At 44.0% G+C, this 20,552-nt stretch overlaps 1 protein-coding gene across 4 annotated transcripts in view; it reads right to left on the reverse strand.

The window, feature by feature from the left end:
• ADAM23 (ADAM metallopeptidase domain 23) overlaps positions 1-20,552 on the reverse strand; it is a 193,358-nt gene that overhangs the window by 162,357 nt on the left and 10,449 nt on the right. Inside the window, exons 1-2 of one of the 4 annotated variants that reach the window (XM_077885564.1) lie at positions 10,420-10,720; positions 9,023-9,237 (exon numbers count right to left, since the gene is read on the reverse strand). The exons of 1 other annotated variant lie outside the window; for it this stretch is intronic. In XM_077885564.1, the coding sequence (XP_077741690.1) occupies positions 9,023-9,237; positions 10,420-10,621 (417 nt within the window). In that variant the 5' untranslated portion in view covers positions 10,622-10,720. Of the gene's footprint in view, positions 1-9,022; positions 9,238-10,419; positions 10,721-20,552 lie in introns of those variants that run through there. 2 more of the 4 variants (XM_077885565.1, XM_077885563.1) reach the window with 2 other exon arrangements.

Genomic DNA, 20,552 nt, shown 5'->3' on the forward strand with positions numbered 1-20,552 from the left:
TGCTCCTTATCCTCTGGCCAAATGGTCCCACATCTCTTCAGGTCATGAGGGAGCTGCTGCCTCAGTGACCTGGGCCCACCACAGGGCATTCTGCTTGTTCTGACTCGCAAATTATGCTCCCAAACCAAACACTGGACACTGTCCTGGCATGCTTCAGTTCTGTGAGGGAACCGCCCTTTTAGCCTCTGGCAGGCTGATTTCATAGGGTCACTTCCTCTGTCAGTGGGCACCAACCACTTCACAATGACATGCATGGATCCTCTTACTGGCCTATTGCTTGCTACACCCTCCAGGAACACCTCTACAGAGCAGGTAATTTCTCTTTTCTAAGTACATCTGTCCCCATTCGGCCCTGCAGACATCATTGACTCAGATCAAGGACCTCACCTTACCGCCCTTGTATCACAGTGCTGGGCTAGCACCGGGCTCTCCTACAGGGCATCCCGTGGTACCTTCATCTCTCAAGTTGCTCCTTAAGTTACAGGGTAGTAATCGAACTCCTAGATGGACCTTCCGGCTGCCAGGGGCACTTACCACTTTAGACCCTAGGCCACGTGGCCAGCATGATCCTCACACCAACTGAGTTCATGCTGCCTGTGATTGTGATCAGGGGAATCTGATGCTTTCCCCTTACAGGACAATATTATCTACCTTTTCCCCAACCGTTTTGAGTCCCTTTATAGATTTAAAGTGTTAATCATCTCACCTTTGAATACTCATTGGCAACCCAACCAGGAACAAGTGGTTAGCTATGACCCCCTAGTCATAGCTAGTCCAGACCCATTAGAAAAACACAGACCCACCGTGCTGCTCCTGGAGCACACCTACCTGCTTGATATGCAAATTCCACCTGAAATTCCAATGTATAGTGGCTTTAGTGGATGGCTCATTTCTCCCAACCATACCTCCCCAAAGGAGGTGAAAATAATTGCACCAGGACCCACAAAAGGGATAGTGTGGAGCTCTCTAAAAGGGGAAGAGGTACTCAGGCTGGTTGACACCAGCAACGTCAGAAGATGACAGCATGGCGATACAATTACACCACTTGGACCTACCCCACTCTGGAGGAGGCTCCCAATGAACTGTTGACCCACAACAGCCCCATAATAAATCTCACTATGGGGCAGTCAGTGGGCAGGCGCACAACTATAAAATACAGATGCTTACTGCTGCTGGCCTTACTCTGTGTCTTGTGTGCCATCTGGGTCACGGGCTTCTCCTCAACCTAGAGAAGCAACACTAGAAAGTCGCTGGACCATAAAGCACTTGCCCACAACTTCACCCCAGTGGGGGCAGAGAGCAAGAGTTGAAAGTCAGACTTAGAGGGGCTGTACCCCAAAGCCACCTGGTATGGATGCTAGCATAAAGGCCACCAGCCCTGCTTACATGTTCACTGACATCCTGATCTCTTTCTGAGCACTGATCATTACATTACCCCAATTTCAAACCTAATTGGCTGATAGGCTTATGAAGTTCAGACCCGTCTCTAGTAATATAGGGCCAAATGCTAAATTGTTAGGAGTATATAACTAAATTTTCTTTAAAACAAGCTACACAAGTGCCTTAAAGTCTTACTATTTTTTTTTAAAGATTGATTGACTGAGAGAATGAGAGAAAAAGAGAGAGAGAGCACATGCACAAGTGAGAGGGGTAGAAGGAGAGAAAAAAGCAGACTTCACACTGAGCACAGAGCTTGACACAGGGCTGGATCTCACCACCCTGAGATCACAACCTGAGCCAAAACCAAGAGTCAGATGCTTAACTGAGTGCACCACCCAGGCGCCCCTCCAACCCTTAGGATTCATGGATGAACAGTACTGCCTAATTATTTTCAAGGTACATCTGAAGGACTCCCAAAATTTACTGAGAATTTGTGATTTGCTGAGTAAATGCTCCCGACAGTTCAAGCAAACCTTAATTTGGGCACCCCAAATCTATGCAACCTTCTTAGACCCCTTGACCCTTCAGTTCCCCTCCTGGGTAACTACCTGAGAGAGCCACCCTTCTCTGAGATGGCTCCTCCACCTGTGACAATGCTGGAGATGACAACGCCCAAACCTACAACCTCATCCCAAACACTGCTCTGCAAGCTTCCATTGTAGTAGAGATGACATCCAGGAAGGCACAGCAGCTGATGAGGGCAAGCACTGCCTGGGACTTGGTTGCTGAACCGAATGCCTGTTTATCTAAATTCCCTGCTGATCACCCCCTTGAGTGACGTTTTGCACTTAATTGTGTGTCTGCCCCAGAACCCCTTGCTTATCGCAATGCTCTCTGCTCAAGTGTGAGGTGGCACTCTGGCTGCCAAGTTATTCCCTACTGTGCCTTTGAGCTTTGGAAGGCCAACGTATGTGTCCATCTCACCACCTATGAGGGTCTCTTTAAACACTTCATTCAGATGCTTGCCCTCACCACACCCATTAGACTGGCCCACACTATGCGTCACCCTGGGAGTCCATGAGTTCAATTTCCATTGAGAGGACCTCTTCCTGGCTTCAGATCCTGCCACCACCACAGCATCTCCCTCTACACCCTCTGGAAGGACCACAGTTACAAGGTCACCTCTCTGTAGGGGACCCTTACCCATAGCCACCACGCAGAGCTCCCGTTCAAGCCCTCCAATAGTCTTATTATTTTTATACAATGGACAGAAACCAAAGCTCATTTTGAGGGGCTGCTGGAACTGCTAGGCATGTTACTGGACTCAACACAAGGCTATTTCCCGAGTTAGTGGTCTACCCAGCTGCTTGACTGACTCTGTCCGCATTTGCCCAACAGAAGGCACTTTACTGGTCCCTGAAGCTTATCCCACAGCTCTCTGTGGTGCTCAACTACTCCCACACAGGACCCTTTGCAAGACGGTATGTGGCATGTGGCAGGAGCCCACATACACCCTTTACATACTCTGTATCTGCCCAGGTATCGACACTACATAGATAAATACTAACTACACTTTGTCCCCAGGAGCACAATCCCCATGGTCTTAGGCCTCAAGGCCCAGCCATTCAGGGGAAACCTCAACTTAGTTTGGGTTCCTTCATCAAGCACTTGATGTCCACTGTGGGTCCAGTACCCTGAGGCCATGTCACACATACATGGTTCTCCATATGTGCATTTCTCCTTCCCTCAACGTCCAACACATTTGTGTCCCTTCTGGCCCCTGGGATATCCTATCTATGTCAGTGCGCTTCAGTGTCCCTGAGACCACCCCTACAAGTCACTGAATTGAACCCTCAACCTGTCTTTCTGCCTCCCTGACATCAAAAGTGTGCAGCGTTCAACCCCATTATGTTGGGCACAGGCCTCGAACCACCCCCCACAGGGGCTGGGCAAGGCGCTGCTGCATTAGGCACCCAAGAGCAAATCATTAAGGCAAACACCACTCTGTCAGCCACCCTGGTGGAACACACTGGGCTGCTGCACCAAAGCCTACTCTTAATGTAATAACAACATGATCTGGGCAGCCCCAGTGGCCCAGGGTGTGATCCTGGAGACCCGGGATCAAGTCCCACATCAGGCTCCCTGTGTGGAGACTGCTTCTCCCTCTGCCTGTGTCTCTGCCTCTCTCTTTCTCTATGTTTGTCATAAATAAATTTTTAAAAAAAACTTATAAAGAAAAAAAAAACCATGATCTTTAGCAGAGATAGTTTCAGATAACCATTCAGCTTCAGATTACGTACTGGCTGAGGAAGGAGGCATATGCGCTATAAAGGGCATCACCTGCTGCCTGTATATTAATAATTCTGGACAAAGTCAGAGAAACTTAGGAAAGATGGCCCAACAGGTACAAGTGTTTCAAAACCTCACCCAGGCTTGTAACCAAACAACTAGCTTCACCTTATCCAAGGGCTTTATTATCTTGGCTGGATCTCAATAAAAGAAGGGAATGGTTATGACAGGATTTCAACCTTTCATTTGTCTACTGATATGGATGACTGGCATTTTTGCTTTTCTCACATGTCTCATGTGTTAGGTGACCAAAACTCTGCCAGTGGCTCTTACTATCCACAATCCTGCCAGTGCCTAGAATTTTCCCTAAAGATTAATACCTAAGCATCACAGAGTCAATTGTGATGAGAACAACAACTTTTTTTGTTGTTTCTGAGTTGCTACCCAGGCATTGTACAGCATAATAACCTTGTTCACACCCAGAGTCTGGACGTTTCTTCAGGAACTTGATTTTAGGATTCCCATGCTAAGTTCCTGTTTTGCTTTTCCAAGAGCACCCTTTAAAATAACCACTCAGGGGGTGCCCAGTTAGCTCAGTCAGTGAAGCATATGACTCTTGATCTAGAGGTTGTGAATTCAAGCCCCCCATTGGGTGTAAAGATTACTTAATAAAAATCATTCATGGCATCTCAGTGGCTCAGTTGGTTGGGCGTCCAACTCTTGGTTTCAGTTCAGGTCATGATGTCAGGGTCATGAGATCGAGCCCCAAGTTGGTTCTGTGCTCATCAAGAAGTCTGCTTAAGCTTCTATGTCCCTCTCCCTCTGCCCCCCACACTCACTCTCTCTCTCTCTTTCTAAAATAAATAAATAAATTTTTTGAAATAAATAAATAAACAAACATCTTTAAAATAACCACTTAGGAGTTAAGACCTCGAAAAGTTAGTAACCTTGGCCTCAACAACCTCATAAGCAATAGGTGCTTGCTACTCTGCTCTCTAACTCCTGCTCACCCACGACCTGGGATGGAGGACCACTCAGGTGCTGGGGGAGCTACCTGCCGACCCCTACGCAGGTGATTTGTACCCCCTCATTCAGCAGGTTATAATGTGCATATTCTTATTTCCATACACAGCTCTGGCTCCCCATCACAGTAGGGAAGGTCACAAAAGACTGAGCTTTGTGCAGGCCAACAAAAAATAAAAGAGATGACTCTCATCTTTCTTAGATCCCCTGCTAGGCAGAGCGTACCTCTTCCATCCCTTCCCAACAGGAAGAGAAAAGAATCCTAAAGGAGTAGGATCCAGAGCAAGTAATTTTTGACTAAAGGGAAGTTTCAGGAAAAGGTTTGAGGGGGAGAGAATATACCATCTTAAAATATGCTTCTTTGGCAAAAGGATTATTTTAGGCTGATTATTTCTAAGAAACAGCAGACACAGGAGAAGTTCTGAAAATCGGAGTAGAAGTCCTTCTGTAAGAGTCATTTACATTTTATAAGAAATTTCCATCTGTAAGGGTCTCTCTCTCTCTCTCTATCTTTCTATCAGGAAGACAATGATTTGAAACGTCTAGGAACTCTCATCAATAAAGAAGGCAAAGATTTACCTTACCATTGCTTACTGTGCTTTTTCTGACAGCTTCCCACAACTGGATCCCCACCTTCCACCCCAACATCTTTCATCTTTAGCTGGAGATGTTATCTAAAGTAGTGACTTGGGCCATTCTGGAGACACACTCAGTTTTCCTGGGTCTCTCCCATATATATAAGATGTACATATGGTATAAAACTTCCATTTGTTTCCATCCTGTTGAACTGTCTTTTATTAGAGGATGTGACTCAGCCAAGAATTTAGAAGGGTAGAAGGAAAATTATTTTTCCTCCCCTACAGGTTCATTACTTTCTTAGGAACAAACCTCATAGGATTATCTCAGAATGAATGAATGAATGTGAATGAATAAATCTAAATTACTTCTCTTTTTAAATGTATGGCCCATTTCATTAATATATGCCATTAGTGGTTCATAAAATGCTTCTGTTTAGTAACCATAAATTTCCATTTTTGCTTGTAAAAGTCTCCACACATAAAAAAAACAAGTGTTGGTAACAAAACAAAACTAAATTTTTCCATTTCATATCCCGATACTTCTACAAGGCAGTAAACTGACTTCCTAGCAAGTAAGAAAAAATTTACAATAATTCATCAGAAAAATAAAACTTGGTCTGTGAAGAAACTTGAATTGGGATAAGCACCAAAACTCAAGGAGCATAATCGTTTAGATCTGAGGTGGCCACAGGTCCCCATCTACTCTGGACCATCTCAGTCTATGCTTCTTATCCTAGCAAGATTATTAAGCATGCTCACAGTCACTCTCAAAAATGGCAATTTGGACGATAAGTTATACATCACCCTATCTGGAGATAAAAGGGATCCTAAACAATCTCTGACAAAGAGAACTTCCAGGTTTTCAGGAACACTGGCATTAACAGAGGTGTTTTGCACAGTCTGTTTTTACTTACAAATTTTGAAAGAGTTAATAGCATTTTCACTTTTATAGTTGTAAAGTAATAAGGCCTGATCAACACTGAATATTTATGAAATAAATACAAAGCCCTGCCTTGCAACCTATATCTGGGAACTTCCCTCTCCACCTCTATCCCCAATCTAAGGATCCATGAGAATGGCACAGTGATTCAGCATTTCTAAGGCATTCATTAAAATGTGCTTGAGTGCAATGAAATCAGGAGAGAAAAAAAGGTACCTAATACACAGATATTAAAATCAAAACCTCTTTTATAAGAGCAAGAATGATGAAATTCTATAGGTTTTCTCTTACTGAAATATTTGTAAAGCAGCTAAAATGACAAGTATCTCTCATCACTATTATTAGGCAAGTCATCCTAAGATACAGCAGAAAACATATGGCACACTTTTTGTCAACTAGTTCAAGAGATGGTTAAAAACAGAAATAAAAGGGGGCAGCCCTGGTGGCTCAGCGGTTTAGTGCCACCTTTGGCCCAGGACCTGATCCTGAAGACCCGGGATAGAGTCCCACATCAGGCTCCCTGTATAGAGCCTGCTTCTCCCTCTGCCTGTGCCTCTCTTTCTCTCTCTCTCTATGTCTCTCATGCATAAATAAATTAAAAATCTAAAAAAAGAAAACAGAAATAAAAGGGAAATTATAGAACACAAAGGGAAGTTCCAGGGAATCCACAATACAAGACACAGTTTACACCTGTGCAGGACACTTTTTAGAACCTTGCTTATCTCATTTCTGTGTCTCCTGGAGGACAGACCATGTCTTGTTCATCCTTGTACTCCTTATCTCTTATCTCTGAATCCTTAACATACTCCTTTGCACAGGAGAGATGTGCAACAAATGTTTGTTCAATTAAACTAATACAAAAAGGAGAAAAATGCTCTCAAATATAATTTCTGTGTAAGGATTTTTTTTTCTAAAGTAAGAGTACACCCACCACCACCATGGAGGGTGGAAATGGAGAAGAATCATTCCAACTGTGATTTTGTGTTCCATAGTAAGAAGTCTACATGAGTGGCAGGAGAAGGTTTAACAAACCTTATTATAAAAATTAAGACATAGAGCAGTCAAACCATGTCCCATCCAACAAAACGACCACATAACATCAGACCAGAAGACAGGCATTGGCCATTGCCTCCAAAATTTGAGTTATAAAAATATTCCACTGAATTTTTTTTAAGTCTCAGCTCCGGAGGGTTTCAGTATTCTTTGAAATAGCTTTAAGGGTGCTCGCTTTGGCACAGCACATATACTAAAATTAAAATAGGCTTTAAGGTAGTTTTTGGTTTGGTTTTGTTTTGTTTTGTTTTGTTTTTATTCCTCCAGCCCCCTATCCAAAGGCACTGGAGTTTGAGAACCTGCCACTCAACCGTAGAAGGTCTCGTTAATTAGGAAAGCCATAAAATGGGTCCCAATGCATTAACAAGAGGGCCTTGGATTCTTCTTCCTTGAAGTCACCACCCACTCCTCCTATCAACAAGATAAATGGGCAGACAGGATCCAGGAGTCAACTCATGGAGTTACATAGGAGCAGATGTCACAGGGCTGTGAGAACAGAGTCCTACTGGTCTCAAAGTGGGTAACAGCCACTTCATAATACTGTAAAACAAAATTAGCTGCTCTAATAACATTCAATACAAAGGAAGCATTTTCTCAGAAAACTGACTTGTAAAAAAATAATAAAAATTAAGTGTTCAGGCTTCTTGAAGTTTATATTAGCTGTTTGTATTAGTTTGAAGTTTATATTAGCTATCACCCAAAAGCCTTAAATTTCTAACTCCCTGTTTGTAAAACAGGAATAAATACCATTACCATTTACCTATAGTTTAGAAAACTAATAAAAACAATGATATAAACCACAGATATAGTTCTTAAATTCTAGATGTTAGACAGTGACTACTTTTCTCCATTGAACAGCTATAGTCCGGGGTAAAATACTTGACATACAGACTCTATTCTTTGCTCATGATAAAGAACAGAGGTACTGATGACTGACCCACTGTGTAAATCTGCCTGGCATCCAAAATATTACTAACTCAAATAAAGAACAGTAAGCAAGAAGAAAAGATCCTTCCAACTCTTCGAACATTAAGCCCCTTTATCTTCTATTGAATGCCTTTTCAAAAATCAGTGCCACTTTCTGAACCAACTTGAAAGTAAAGCAACCACTTGCAATGAATGTAGATAAAGTCTTGAAAGACTATGCTGGCCCAAACTGGACCCTATATTATATAAACAGTTTGTTTATAGTCGCCGTAATCTTTTAAAACGTCAAATTGTTTGCCTACTGAAAATACTTCAGACAAAAAGTATTCTTTCCTATTGATCATTGCAAGAAACTTAAAATTAAATTTTAACCCTCAATTTCTACGTGAAGGACAGATAGGGAATCTGCAAATACCCTGTTATAGCCATCTTCTGTGTGCAGCTGGAAAGCAGTTTTCATCACGGGAGGTAGAACACTGCACCCTTATATAAAGCCTCCAAGATAGAAGTCAGGACCATCAACATGCTCACTTAACTCCTGCTCAGTGCTCAATGCACCTGAGAGACGGATGGACCACATTTCAGAATTTAAAAAGCCGTAAGAAAATGCAGATTCCACATGAGAGTCAGAGAGAAAAAAAACCCAAACAGCAGTCCTATCTCAGGAGATCTCAGGTTTACTTCCTCCTATTTCTCCTCTATCATAATATTAATTGATTTCCTAATAAAGTGCTGCAGTAAAATTTGTGAGATCAGATTCTGGCAGAAAATCAAAGCAAAGGAAAACTCCTCAAGGCAGCCACCTCTGCATACCCAGACCCACCTTGCCTACCTTGTTGTGTTTTTGCTGGTGTCTTGTCTTTGTGTCAAGAACATGGTAAGGGCTTTCCGAGTCTTGGTTGATGTAGTATATGAGTCTTGAAGGCAGTGTGATTTCTTTCTGCAATGCATTGCTGTAACTGATATTACTGCTATTCTGTTGTGATGTGTTGTCTTCATCTGCCAGGGCTCCCCAATTTTTTTCTGCAGTTTCATTCCAATGCGGAGCTGGGGGTGGGGGAGAGGGGTGCACAGAGATACACAAATACACACATATACCCTATAAATACAAAAGTACTATGTGTGTTCCCATTAATTGCAAAAACAAAGTTTTCTATTCATAAGCAAGTAAGAAGTAGAGACACAGCAAAGCAAGTTATCGCAACAACGAAATGGCCTGAGTAGGTTAACAGCCCGTGAGGCTTATACAATAGTGTACTATTTATTATTATTTGTGCTTTACATGAACATTTCTAACCAGTCTCAAATACATACTTCGAAGGATGGGGAGTAGGGGTGGGGGGCGGCGTGGACTTGAGGGAAGACATTCAGGGAACATGCTCAGAGGTTCCGACCCTCATGTCCACCCCTTCTCTTGAGTCTGCAGCAGCTCAATGGGACTCTGACTAGGAGTATCCCAGCTGAGAGCTAAGAACGCTCCGAAGAGAACTTGAGTGCTGAATGCATGGATAGGGGCTGTTAATTGATTCCTTAAACAAAACAGGCAATTCCTTTTGCTTTAAACTTTGAGATGAGCAAAAAATCCTTTGCCATAGAGGCAAGCAGATGCTGGCAGCTTTCCAATTCCTTTTATTTTTTCTGCCAGGGCCAGCTTTCCCTTTCCACTGATTTCCCATCATCTATGTATTGAATATCGTATTATCTTAATTGTTCGTTATCATGACTAGCATTTTGAGAATCACGAACCAAAGGTTTCTACCTCCCGAGTTGCCCTCCCCCATCCTAATTCCAACAGCAGCGAATAAACCCAGTAGGCGATTTGAGGAAACAACACGTTACCCCTATTATTATTATTATTATTATTATTACTCTTATTATTACATCCTCCCCGTTCGCATTCAGCCTCTCCACCCAGAAGCAACTTGCTCCCTGTCTGCATTTACCGTCCGCCGGTTTCCCCTCCGCCAAGTTGCAGGGATGGCTGAGGGTCCCCGCATCCACTAAATACCTCCCGGCGGAACCGACCGTCGTTGGGATGGGGTTTTTCGTGAATGCAACAGAAATGGACTTCAGAAAGTGAACTGGAACGCACGGGGGGCTCGGGAGGGAGAGGGGGAGAGGCCGAGCCCGGGACGTGTCCGGGGCGCACGGACCCGCGTGCCCTTCGCTCTCCTCCGCGGGGCCCGGCGGGCGGGCAGGCAACGCGAAGGGCACCGGGGCCATACCCACCGCTGGGCGCAGCCGCCCCCCAGGCGCGGGGCCGCGACGAGGTGGCGAGAGGAGGCAGCAGGAGAAGGACGAGGAGCAGGCGGCAGGGCGGCGCGCGGGCGGGCACCGGGCCGGCGGGGCCGCCGCGGGGGCCGCGGGAGGCGCGGGGCCGGCTGGAGCCCGCGCGGGGCGGCCGCCGGGAGCTGCTGCCGGGCGGCTTCATGGCTCATAGCTCCCGGGCGCCGCTCGGTGTGGCCGGCGACAGCGCCGGGGGAGGCTGCGGGGAGGCTGCGGGCGGGGCCGATCACGCCGGCTGGGCGCGCATGGTGCGGCCGCGGGCAGGGGCAGGGGCAGCGGCAGGGGCAGGGGCAGGGGCTCGGGGCGCGGCACCGGCGGCCGGCGGCTCCCCTCCCCTGCTCGCCTCTCGCCTCTCCGCCCCTCCCGGGCGGCCGCGGAGGAGTCCGGGGGTCCCGGCGGCTCCGCCAACTTGGAGCCGCCCCAGATGCTCCTCCCTCCCTGCGGCGGGCGCGGCCGCTCCAGCAGCTGCGGGGGCTGCCGCCGGGGCTGAGGATGCTGAGACGGCGCGGGCGAGCGCGCGGCGCGGGGGCGCGGGGCGCGGGGCGCGGGGCGCGGGGGCGCGCGGCGGGGGGGGCGCCCCGCCCTCGAGAGCGCGCCCGCGGGTCCTGATGCTGCCGCCGACGCCGATCCCGACGCTGTGGCTAGTGCCGGGCACGGGGCGCACTGCGCATGCGTCGCCGCGGAGGCAAGGGGCGGGGGGCGGGCGGCCGCGGAGTGATGCAGCATCCCCGGGCGGCCTCGGGGTGACGGCGGCGCCTCCAGAGGTGGGGGCAGAGAGCGCGAAGGCCGGCGGCCGGGATCGTTAGCCGGAGGGGAGGAAAGAACCGTGACGGGGTCCAGGCCAGAGGCCACGGCCATCTGCAGAAAAGAAGCACCTGCCTCGTCCTCCAGCCCAAACCTTCCAAATTTCCCTTCGTCCTATTCCGACCCCCTCTTTCCCCGGGAGACACCGAGGCCAAGCATTTCCTCCCTAATCCTCTGTTTATTTCCTCTCTCCAGATAAATACAAAGGATTGCGGCCAAGGAGGTAAAAATAGCGCGGCTCCTCCTGGTTGGCGCCCTCCCTCCCGGCCAGTGAAGCGGGGGCTGCCAGGCGCGGGGCTGCAGGCGGGCGCGGGGGCTCGGGGAGCCCGGGAGCTGGGGGGCTCCACCCCGGCCTCTGGCCCCAGTGCCCAGGCCCCGGGGCTTCGCGGAAAGCCGAAAAACCAGAAAATGTTGGCTCGACACTTCAGAAAGCATAACTGGGTGTATTGGGGGAAGATCTGGAAAATCTGGGAGCGAGAAATGCGAGATTAGAAGCTAAGCGTGTGGCATCTAGTTGGGGAAAGCCATCGTTTTTCAACCACGTGGGCGGGCATGCACTGGAGGGGACACATTTGAAATTTTGAGATCTAGTCCTGACTTCTGAAAAGAAAGGGGGAGATTTTTCTCTTGCTGCTCTTTAATAATTAAAAAAAAAAAAAAAGTAAGTGGAGAATCCCTGAGTTAGGTAGGTTAGCAGCCACTAAATCCGACAGCTGGTTTCAAATTAGGGCCTGTGACATATTTCTGTTCCCAAGTTCCCACAATGCAAGCATTCGTTTATTCACCCATCCAATGAGAACAAGTAATAACAACGTTGTCTTACTCCATTATTTGTATTTAAAATGGAGATTATAACACCTACTGTGGGAGATCCAGAATTCCTTAATTAAAAGGAAAAATAAGAGTATAAAGCACCATAGTGATGACAGGGCTCAGTGCTGTTAGCCTTATTCTCCGCCCCAAAGACGTTCAGTACAAGTCTTCCCAAAATGTGCCATGTGACTATGTTGGAAACCCTGTGGATTCAAAAGAAAACTTTGCCCCTCCCTTAACTACCTAAAAGAATTTAAATTGGTGGTCTTTCCCAGAATGAGTTATTACCAAGGATAACTTTTTTCTGAGTGACCCTCTGTAGGGCAGTGCAAATATCTAATTACCAATCATCAGCTCTTATTCTTATTGCCCTGTGAATTGCCGTCCTCCCCTCCGAAGCCCCCAGCACCTATCCCGTTCCTTAGCTCAGGAGAGCAGATATATCTCATTTTACCTTTCGGTCTTTAGAATTTTCATGTATGTGGAGTTCTTGTATGTATGAAATTAATTTTTCTCTTTTAATGTCTCATGTCAATTTAACTTTTGACCAGCCAGAAGAACCTTTAAAGCATACGGAAAATTTTTTCCACCCCAACAATCCCCACTTAACAAAGAAGGAAGACAGAAGGAGAGGGGAAGAGAGATAACAGGAGAGAGGAAGAAAGGCAGACACACATACAGAAATCAAAGATCACAGAGCTGATAGGGGCTTAAACACTAACATTAGCTCCTCCTCTCTGTATCAGAGCTACGATATTAATTATCATACATTTATTAATGTAAACTTGTAACTGATGCTACTTCCCCAAGCAGGGGAAGCAATAATGTTCTCTTTGACTCAATATTGTGTCCTTAGCATAGTGTTTGTGGCCCAGAGAAGGCTCTCAGAAAGCATAGCATGAATGAATAAACAAAAACGGGATCCCTGGGTGGCGCAGCGGTTTGGCGCCTGCCTTTGGCCCAGGGCGCGATCCTGGAGACCCGGGATCGAATCCCACGTCGGGCTCCCGGTGCATGGAGCCTGCTTCTCCCTCTGCCTGTGTCTCTGCCTCTCTCTCTCTCTCTCTGTGACTATCATAAAATAAAAAAATAAAAAATTAAAAAAAAAAAAAAAGTCTGTGGTGCACTATAGCAGGAGTCACACTGGAGCAAGCTGGTAAACACTCCCATCCCCCTGTAGTTCCTACCTGTAGGTCAGTGTTCTTGGGGGTGTCTCAAGGCAAGCATGCCCTTGTTAGGTTTTCCCAACTTATATCTGATATAATGATAGAATCTTGAAAAAGGGCTGGAGAAAGGGAGGTGTACAAGGAATGAGAAGAAAGAAGGAAATGAAAGGGGGAAAGATGCTGAGATGCAGTTATTTGAAAAGACCCTATTGTAATTGAGTGATCCCGTCTCAAAGCCTATTCTAATGAATAAAGCTATGTATCAACCTGGACCAACTAACACGCTTCAGTTTAAGCCACCATGCATTCTGTGCACTTGGGAAATAGCATGAGGACTCCTTCCAGTTTCCAATAAGAAGCAGGAGTGTTTACAAAGCAGAATGTTGTCTTTTGCACTATAATCAAAAGACTGCATTTATTTGTAGAACTTTAATGTTTACAGACATGGCTGGAGGCAAGATAGTGCATCAGCAAATGAGATCATGAGTTAGAGAAGGAGTAAATCATTCAGAAAAATTTACCAGAAGTTTGATCCTTAAGCCATATTTTTAAGAGAAACTTAAAAAAAAATTAAATTTTTTTAAGTGGATGATTTGTCAGATTTTGTAATAGTCCCATTAAGTAATTTGGAATATTTATGGTTATACAGCTTAGTTCCAAATATGATCTGTGCTTTCCTGATATTTAATAACTTTGTCAATCACCACCTGCTGCTTTGATCTATATTCATGTTTGTGCATACCATCTTTCCCCTGTTAAAAAAAAAAAATTTACTGAACTAGGCTGCATCTTGGTCATCCCTGATTCCCAGTGCCTACGATATAGTACCTGGAATGGAGTCAGCATTTGATCAATGTGTTTTGAGTAGAAGGATAGCCACAGGCAGGAGAGGGAGGGATTCAGCAAGCTGGACTAGGATATCAAAAAGTGTGTACCCGATGCTTGAGGGCTGTGATAGCTCTGGTTAGATATGTGTGCTGGATCCCACAGGCATCAGGGACCATTGGAGTGACCTGGTCAACATGGCAGACATGAGAAATTGTCACAGTTGTAAGTGAAGGCAAGAGGCCAGAAGGTCCATGGGAAAGAAATTACACTAGGAGATGTGGACACCAAGTGAACACAAATATTGGTGTGTGTGACCAGTGCCCCAAAAGAGTAGCCATACTGCTCACTAATATGGTTCTGCTGGTCTGGTTCTGGAAGACACCAGAAGTCCTCTCTGCTACAGTCTGTTGCAGGGGAGAACTGGACCCACTTTGTAACCAGTGAGAAAACTGAGCCTGCACAGGGTCGGGGGCACCTAGGTGGCTCAGCCGGTTAACCATCTGCCTGGCTCAGGTCATGATCCCTGGGTCCTGAGATCAAGCCCCACCCCCCGTTCCCTGCCAGGTAGGAGGCTGCTTCTTCCTCTCCCCAGTGCTTGCTCTCTCTCTTTCTTTCTCTCTCTCAAATAGATAAATAAAATCTTAAAGAAAAAAAAGGGGGGGGTTGAAATATTAGATTTGGAAAGCATCTGTCTCTAAAGGCCTGAGACTCTAGGGGAAAAGGCAGACAAAGGGGTCACAGAAGAGGGGCTTTGGAGGGCGAAAACTGTGGGGTGGGGGGAGGGCAATGTAACAGAGCAGATTCACAAGAGCAATTAGAATGGAATAATCATGTGGCCAAAAAGCCAAGGTCGAAGAAGGCACGCAGCAGACTGGTGGAAGCAGACGCTGAGGGGCCATCTGCGGGTGAAGCAACAGCGCGAACGCGGGCTGGGGGTGGAAGGGCTCTGACTCCACAGAGCTGGCTGGGGGCAGATCCTGGGACAGATTCGGCTCTGGAAGGTTTCTCCTCTTTTTAGAATGGCTGTGAACACTGACTTTACAAGTAGAAATGAATATCACCAAGGAAAGAAGACAATGTGCTTCTTGGGGAAAGTGAAAAAAAAGAGTGAGATCTATTACTGGTGCTTTCCACATGGTTCAAGGGTCAGCAAACATTTTCTATAAAGGGCCAGATAGTAAATATTTTAGGCTCTGTGTGCCATATGGTCTCTGACGCATATTCTCTCTTTTTTTTACAACCCTTTAAAAATGTAAAAAGCATGCAGCCCCGGTTTGTCAACCTACCATTTTTAACTACATGTGTGTATAAATATCTATCTTAAGCTTAACATTTTTCATCAACTGCATTATCTTGTACGCTTGTGAGCAGAAAAGCATGTGCAATAACAGACATGGTTCTAACTCCCAAAAAGCCACCTCTTCATTGAAATTTAGCTCTTCATTTCATTAACAATGCAGTTGTCTAATTCTTAATACACATGCATTGTTTGAAGGGGTTCCTAAGGAAAGAAGCATTCCTCTGTTTAGAGATGATTCCTAGACTTACACAATGGAGGCGAATGCCAGAAATCATTTTCCAAAAAAATTACAGATACCAAAAGATCCCAGATTGTTCTCTTGTTTTGCCAAGATGTATTTTCTGGGGAGCAAGGAGATGCCGAATAAATGCTACAGCCATGACAGGTCAGAAGACGGAGTAACACACGCAGTGGCAGCCTTTCCCGGAGCCTGTCACCATCAGTGATCTGTCTGGATTCCCCAAATCTCAGTCCCAAGGAGGCTATGAGGCAGCATGTAGGTTCTCCAGACACAGGGCCACGCCCAACGCCTCAGGCGACCTTCAGATTCATGAAAAATAAGTCTGCAAGTCTATGTTAAATATACCTGTGGTCATTCTGAAGGAGAGGCCACTGTGGGACAATCTCAGAAGTCAAAATGTGACTTGTTCCAACAGTCCTGGGGGAAGAATGCATTACCAAAACTGCAATGGCCACAGGCATTTCTAGTGGAATATTTGACCAGACAAAAATGTCTAAATGAACAAATCTAAAGCCAGGTAACCACTGTTAAAACCGAAAATTAGGTTCTTAACAGATATGATGCTAAATGAAGGATAATCAGGACTTGCTGGCAGAGTAGGATGCATCTGAAAAACAGTTTCATTTTTTTCCCACCACGGAAACACTAGGCTAGTTTACCCCACAGTTTGGAGCATTTACAAGCTGCAGCACAAAGGGATAAACAAGCATGTCCCCATGATTTGTGGTGTTGAGATATGCTATGCAAAACCTGGAAGAATTGTGTTTATTAAGAATAATCTGAGTCAACACATAATCATTAAACCCTCACTGTGGCACAGAGCAACACTAGAAGGAAATTGCCACATACTAATTGGGCAGGTGGGCGGAAACCTCAACTACTTTTAGAGACAGCAAGCGAATTTTATCTGAAAGGGTTAGAACTCCAGCAGCAGAATTAATACACCAATGATAATCCCTAACATTTGCATAATAACAATAGCTAAGTCCTTTAATAATGTCTGCTTTAATAATTACTGTGCATTTACACATCACAAAGTGCTTTTATCTGTTTTATTTTATTTGATCCTCAATTCTGTGACACAGAGAGGGCAATTACTACTATTTTTTTAGAAGCTCCATCTTAGATGTGAGGACACTAAGACTTACTGGTTTTGCCGTGATTCTCCATCCTGGCTGCACATCCAAGTTACCCAGAGAGTTTTAACGACTTATCATTGCCTGACTATTTAGAATCTTCAAGAGCGGGATCCAACATCAGTGTCTTCAAAATCTTCCCAGATTGGTTGAATATGCAGTCAGGGTTAAAATGCACCAGGTCAAGGGATTTCCCAAGGAATCAGAACCCTGATTTCAAGTCTTGTTCTGTTCCCAAGATCTTTTTCCCTATGTCTGCTCTTTTCACAAGGTAACCTTGAACCAGGAGAGATACAAAATATTAGTGTAATTGCCACAGGATCTAATGTAGAATTAGAAAATATTTGAGCCAGAATTTACCTTTGAGATCATCTAGGAATTCAACATTATGATTGTATAATTTTAGAAGTAAAGGAGCAGAGTTTAAACTTTTTGTCCAGGGAATCCCTGGGTGGCTCAGTGGTTTGGCGCCTGCCTTTGGCCCAGGGCACGATCCTGGAGACCCGGGATCCAGTCCCGCGTCGGGCTCCCAGTGCATGGAGCCTGCTTCTCCCTCTGCCTGTGTCTCTGCCTCTCTCTCTCTCTCTGTCTATCATAAATAAATATTTTTAAAAAATAAAAATAAATGTAAAAACATTTTAAAAATAAATAAATAAAAATAAACTTTTTGTCCAAGGCCACACCAATCTGTGGCAGAGTTGGGACTGGATTCAGTTTTCCTTTCTTCAGGCTTTCCAGTACTTTCCGTCATGCTTTGTACATGGTTTGTTTAAAAAAAAAAAAATTTACTTGCAAAAATCCTGGTCACTCTATAATGTAATCCATTTCTGATGTCCCACATGGCATTGCTTTGTAAAGACAAGAGGTTGTAGCTATGATGTCAGGATTCCAATATGATCCGTCCCTCTAAACCCAGTTCCATAGTTTGGCTGCATAAAAGACCTTCATGCTGCAGCATGGAAGTAGCCCAATGTGAACAAAAAATACTGGGGGGGCTAGTCCCACTCATCCCTGGAGGTAATCCATCCAAATAAAGTATCTATTGTTCTCTTACTTCTCCTTTCATGTCTTAAATATTTCCAAGGGGTAATTTTCTCATCTAGTGAGTTTCTTGTACTACCTGCAGTATACCTTCAGAATTCAATAACTGCAGCTTCTTTAATCCTGTTTTAGATAGTCCAAAATTTGGTGAAAAACAGAAAAGGACAAAGGAAAGAATAAAAAAATAAATAAAAACAAAATAACAAGGAGAAAGAGGAAGAACAAGAATTATTTCTACAGCACCTACTATGTGCCAGATACTGAGTTAAGAGCTTTATCTGGATGATCTCATTTAATTTCATGCAATTCTATGAAGGAAGTACTATTATTACCCCCATTTTGATTGATGAGAAAACTGAGAGTCCCTTGTCTGCAGTCATGTGACTATTAGGAAGCAGAGCTGGGTCAGGAGTCGTGTTTGCCTGACTCCAAAACAGAAACTGCCAACCACACCATAGTGATCCACCAACACTATCAATCTATCAATTCACCAAAATTATTACTGAATTACTAAAATTCACCAAAAAAAAAAAATTCACCAAAAATGTTACTAAAATTCAATCCTCTACCTATTCTGCATTAATTAACAATTAATTTGGGCAGCCCGGGTGGCTCAGCGGTTTGGCGCCCAGGGTGTGATCCTGGAGACCCAGGATCGAGTCCCACGTCGGGCTCCCTGCATGGAGCCTGCTTCTTCCTCTGCCTGTGCCTCTGCCTCTTTCTCTCTCTGTGTCTCTCATGAATAAATAAAGAAAATCTTAAAAAAAAAAAAATGAATTGGCTTAAAACTGGAGCTGAGAAATTCCATACCACATAATCTATTTGACCACTGACCAAAAACAAAAAACCTGAAACAACTTCTTAAAAGGATCTATAATATTTTTAAATCTTGACTTGACTATAAATACAATTTTAAACTTTATTTTGTCTGTTTAATACCGCTGACATATTGATCCAACAATGGAACTATTCTGAATTATGTCCCTAACTCCACATTAGAGATTTCTGAATATAGACATTCCATACAATTATCTGCAAATTCCAAAACAAAACCCAATTACCACTTCACAAGAGAGGGCCAAGATCCTCACTTATTAGAGGATTTAATTTTTTCTAAATTTTAAATTAACCACATAACCACCCATTAGATTTAATCTGAGCAATATTATAATTAGCAATATTTATTAATCTTCCCTATGAAACATATTAGAATTTGCCCATATATTAACATGTTAAGATTTCTAAAGACATACTATGAAAGCTTAAACCTTGATCGGTAGTCATTATGTATTTTTATTCTGTTATTCTAAGGCAAAAAGGAACAGCTAACATTTATAGAGCTCCTTAGATCATATAACATGCTTTTGCTCACCTTTTGTCGTTTAGTATACTGCAGCAAGTAAATTAAAAGCAAGCTAACTGGATTATCTGTTAGTTTATCATGGCATTAGACTATTCATGTCATGGATACAGACATGGTTAAAGACAGAAAACAAATGATAGACAGAGTCACTTCTCCAGAAGGAAAAGAGAAACTCAAGGACTCTCCAGAGACAAATTTTAAGATTTTTTATTTGCTATTCTGATAAATTATGTGAGGGGTAGATTGCATGCTGAAATGCCCTATCCTGCAGAAAACATTAAGCTCTTCCATGTAAGAAAATGTTTGGGCAAATCGAGATAAACTATAAACAAATTTCCTGAGGTTGTGTGACATGGCCAAAAAACTAATAAAAGAATTTTATTATCAACAAGTAAGTTTTGGAATAAGTAATCTAAACTATTTATATATCTAAATAGCTATACATCCCATCTTCAAACATCACTACACACATGAAATATTATCCAAATTATAGCTGGCAATAACACCCACATGCACGCACACACACACTCACACAAACTCCTTCAACTCCAATGTGGGAAACAGACTGGAGTTGACTGTCCCCTGAATAAAACAATTCTATCTAAAAATGACAACAACAGTATATTGATGATCAAAATTACACCAAACTATGATGTACAAACCCTATAAAGGAATTAAATGTGATCCAGAAAAAAGCATTTTAAGTGACCAAGCTGCTGCTAGGTGAAAACACCTAAAAAAAGGTAAGAACCATACATACCATCTGGCAAGATAAAGAAGGAGAGAGGATATTTTCAAAGACTTTAAAATCATGAGCAGTGTAGATAAGGTGAACATAACCATCAAATCCTAAAATATTTTCATGAAGGGGTAGCATCTGAAATTTGAGAAATAAATTTGTGCGAATAAGAAATAGCACTACACAGTGTTAAATTAATTTGTAGTGGGCCTCTCTTAGGGAATGTTCCTTGCTCAAATATCTCCCTACTTCTGAAATTTTTCAAAGAAACTGGTCCCCATGATTATGTTTACACTTCACGAACTTGCTCCCCAAGTTCCTCTCCAAATCCAGCCATATCTTATTCATTTAGAGTCAGGTACATGACCTCAGATGGACCACTCACAGTGTTTCACATTCTAGGTACACTTGATTGGCTCACTATGGCCATTCAAGTCCTTACTTGAGACTTTTTTTTATTAAGACTTTTTACAGTAGCTTAAGGTTTGTAGCAAAATTGAGGGAAAGGTACAGAAATCTCCCATATACTCCCTGTCCCTACATATGCATAGCCTCCTCCAATATCACATCCCTTTCCAGAGGTACATTTGTTACAATTGATGAACCTATATAGACACATAATCACCAAAAGTCCATAATCTACAT

This window comes from Canis aureus, chromosome 36 (genome assembly GCF_053574225.1).
Source record: "Canis aureus isolate CA01 chromosome 36, VMU_Caureus_v.1.0, whole genome shotgun sequence".
Taxonomy (NCBI): Eukaryota; Metazoa; Chordata; class Mammalia; order Carnivora; family Canidae; genus Canis; species Canis aureus.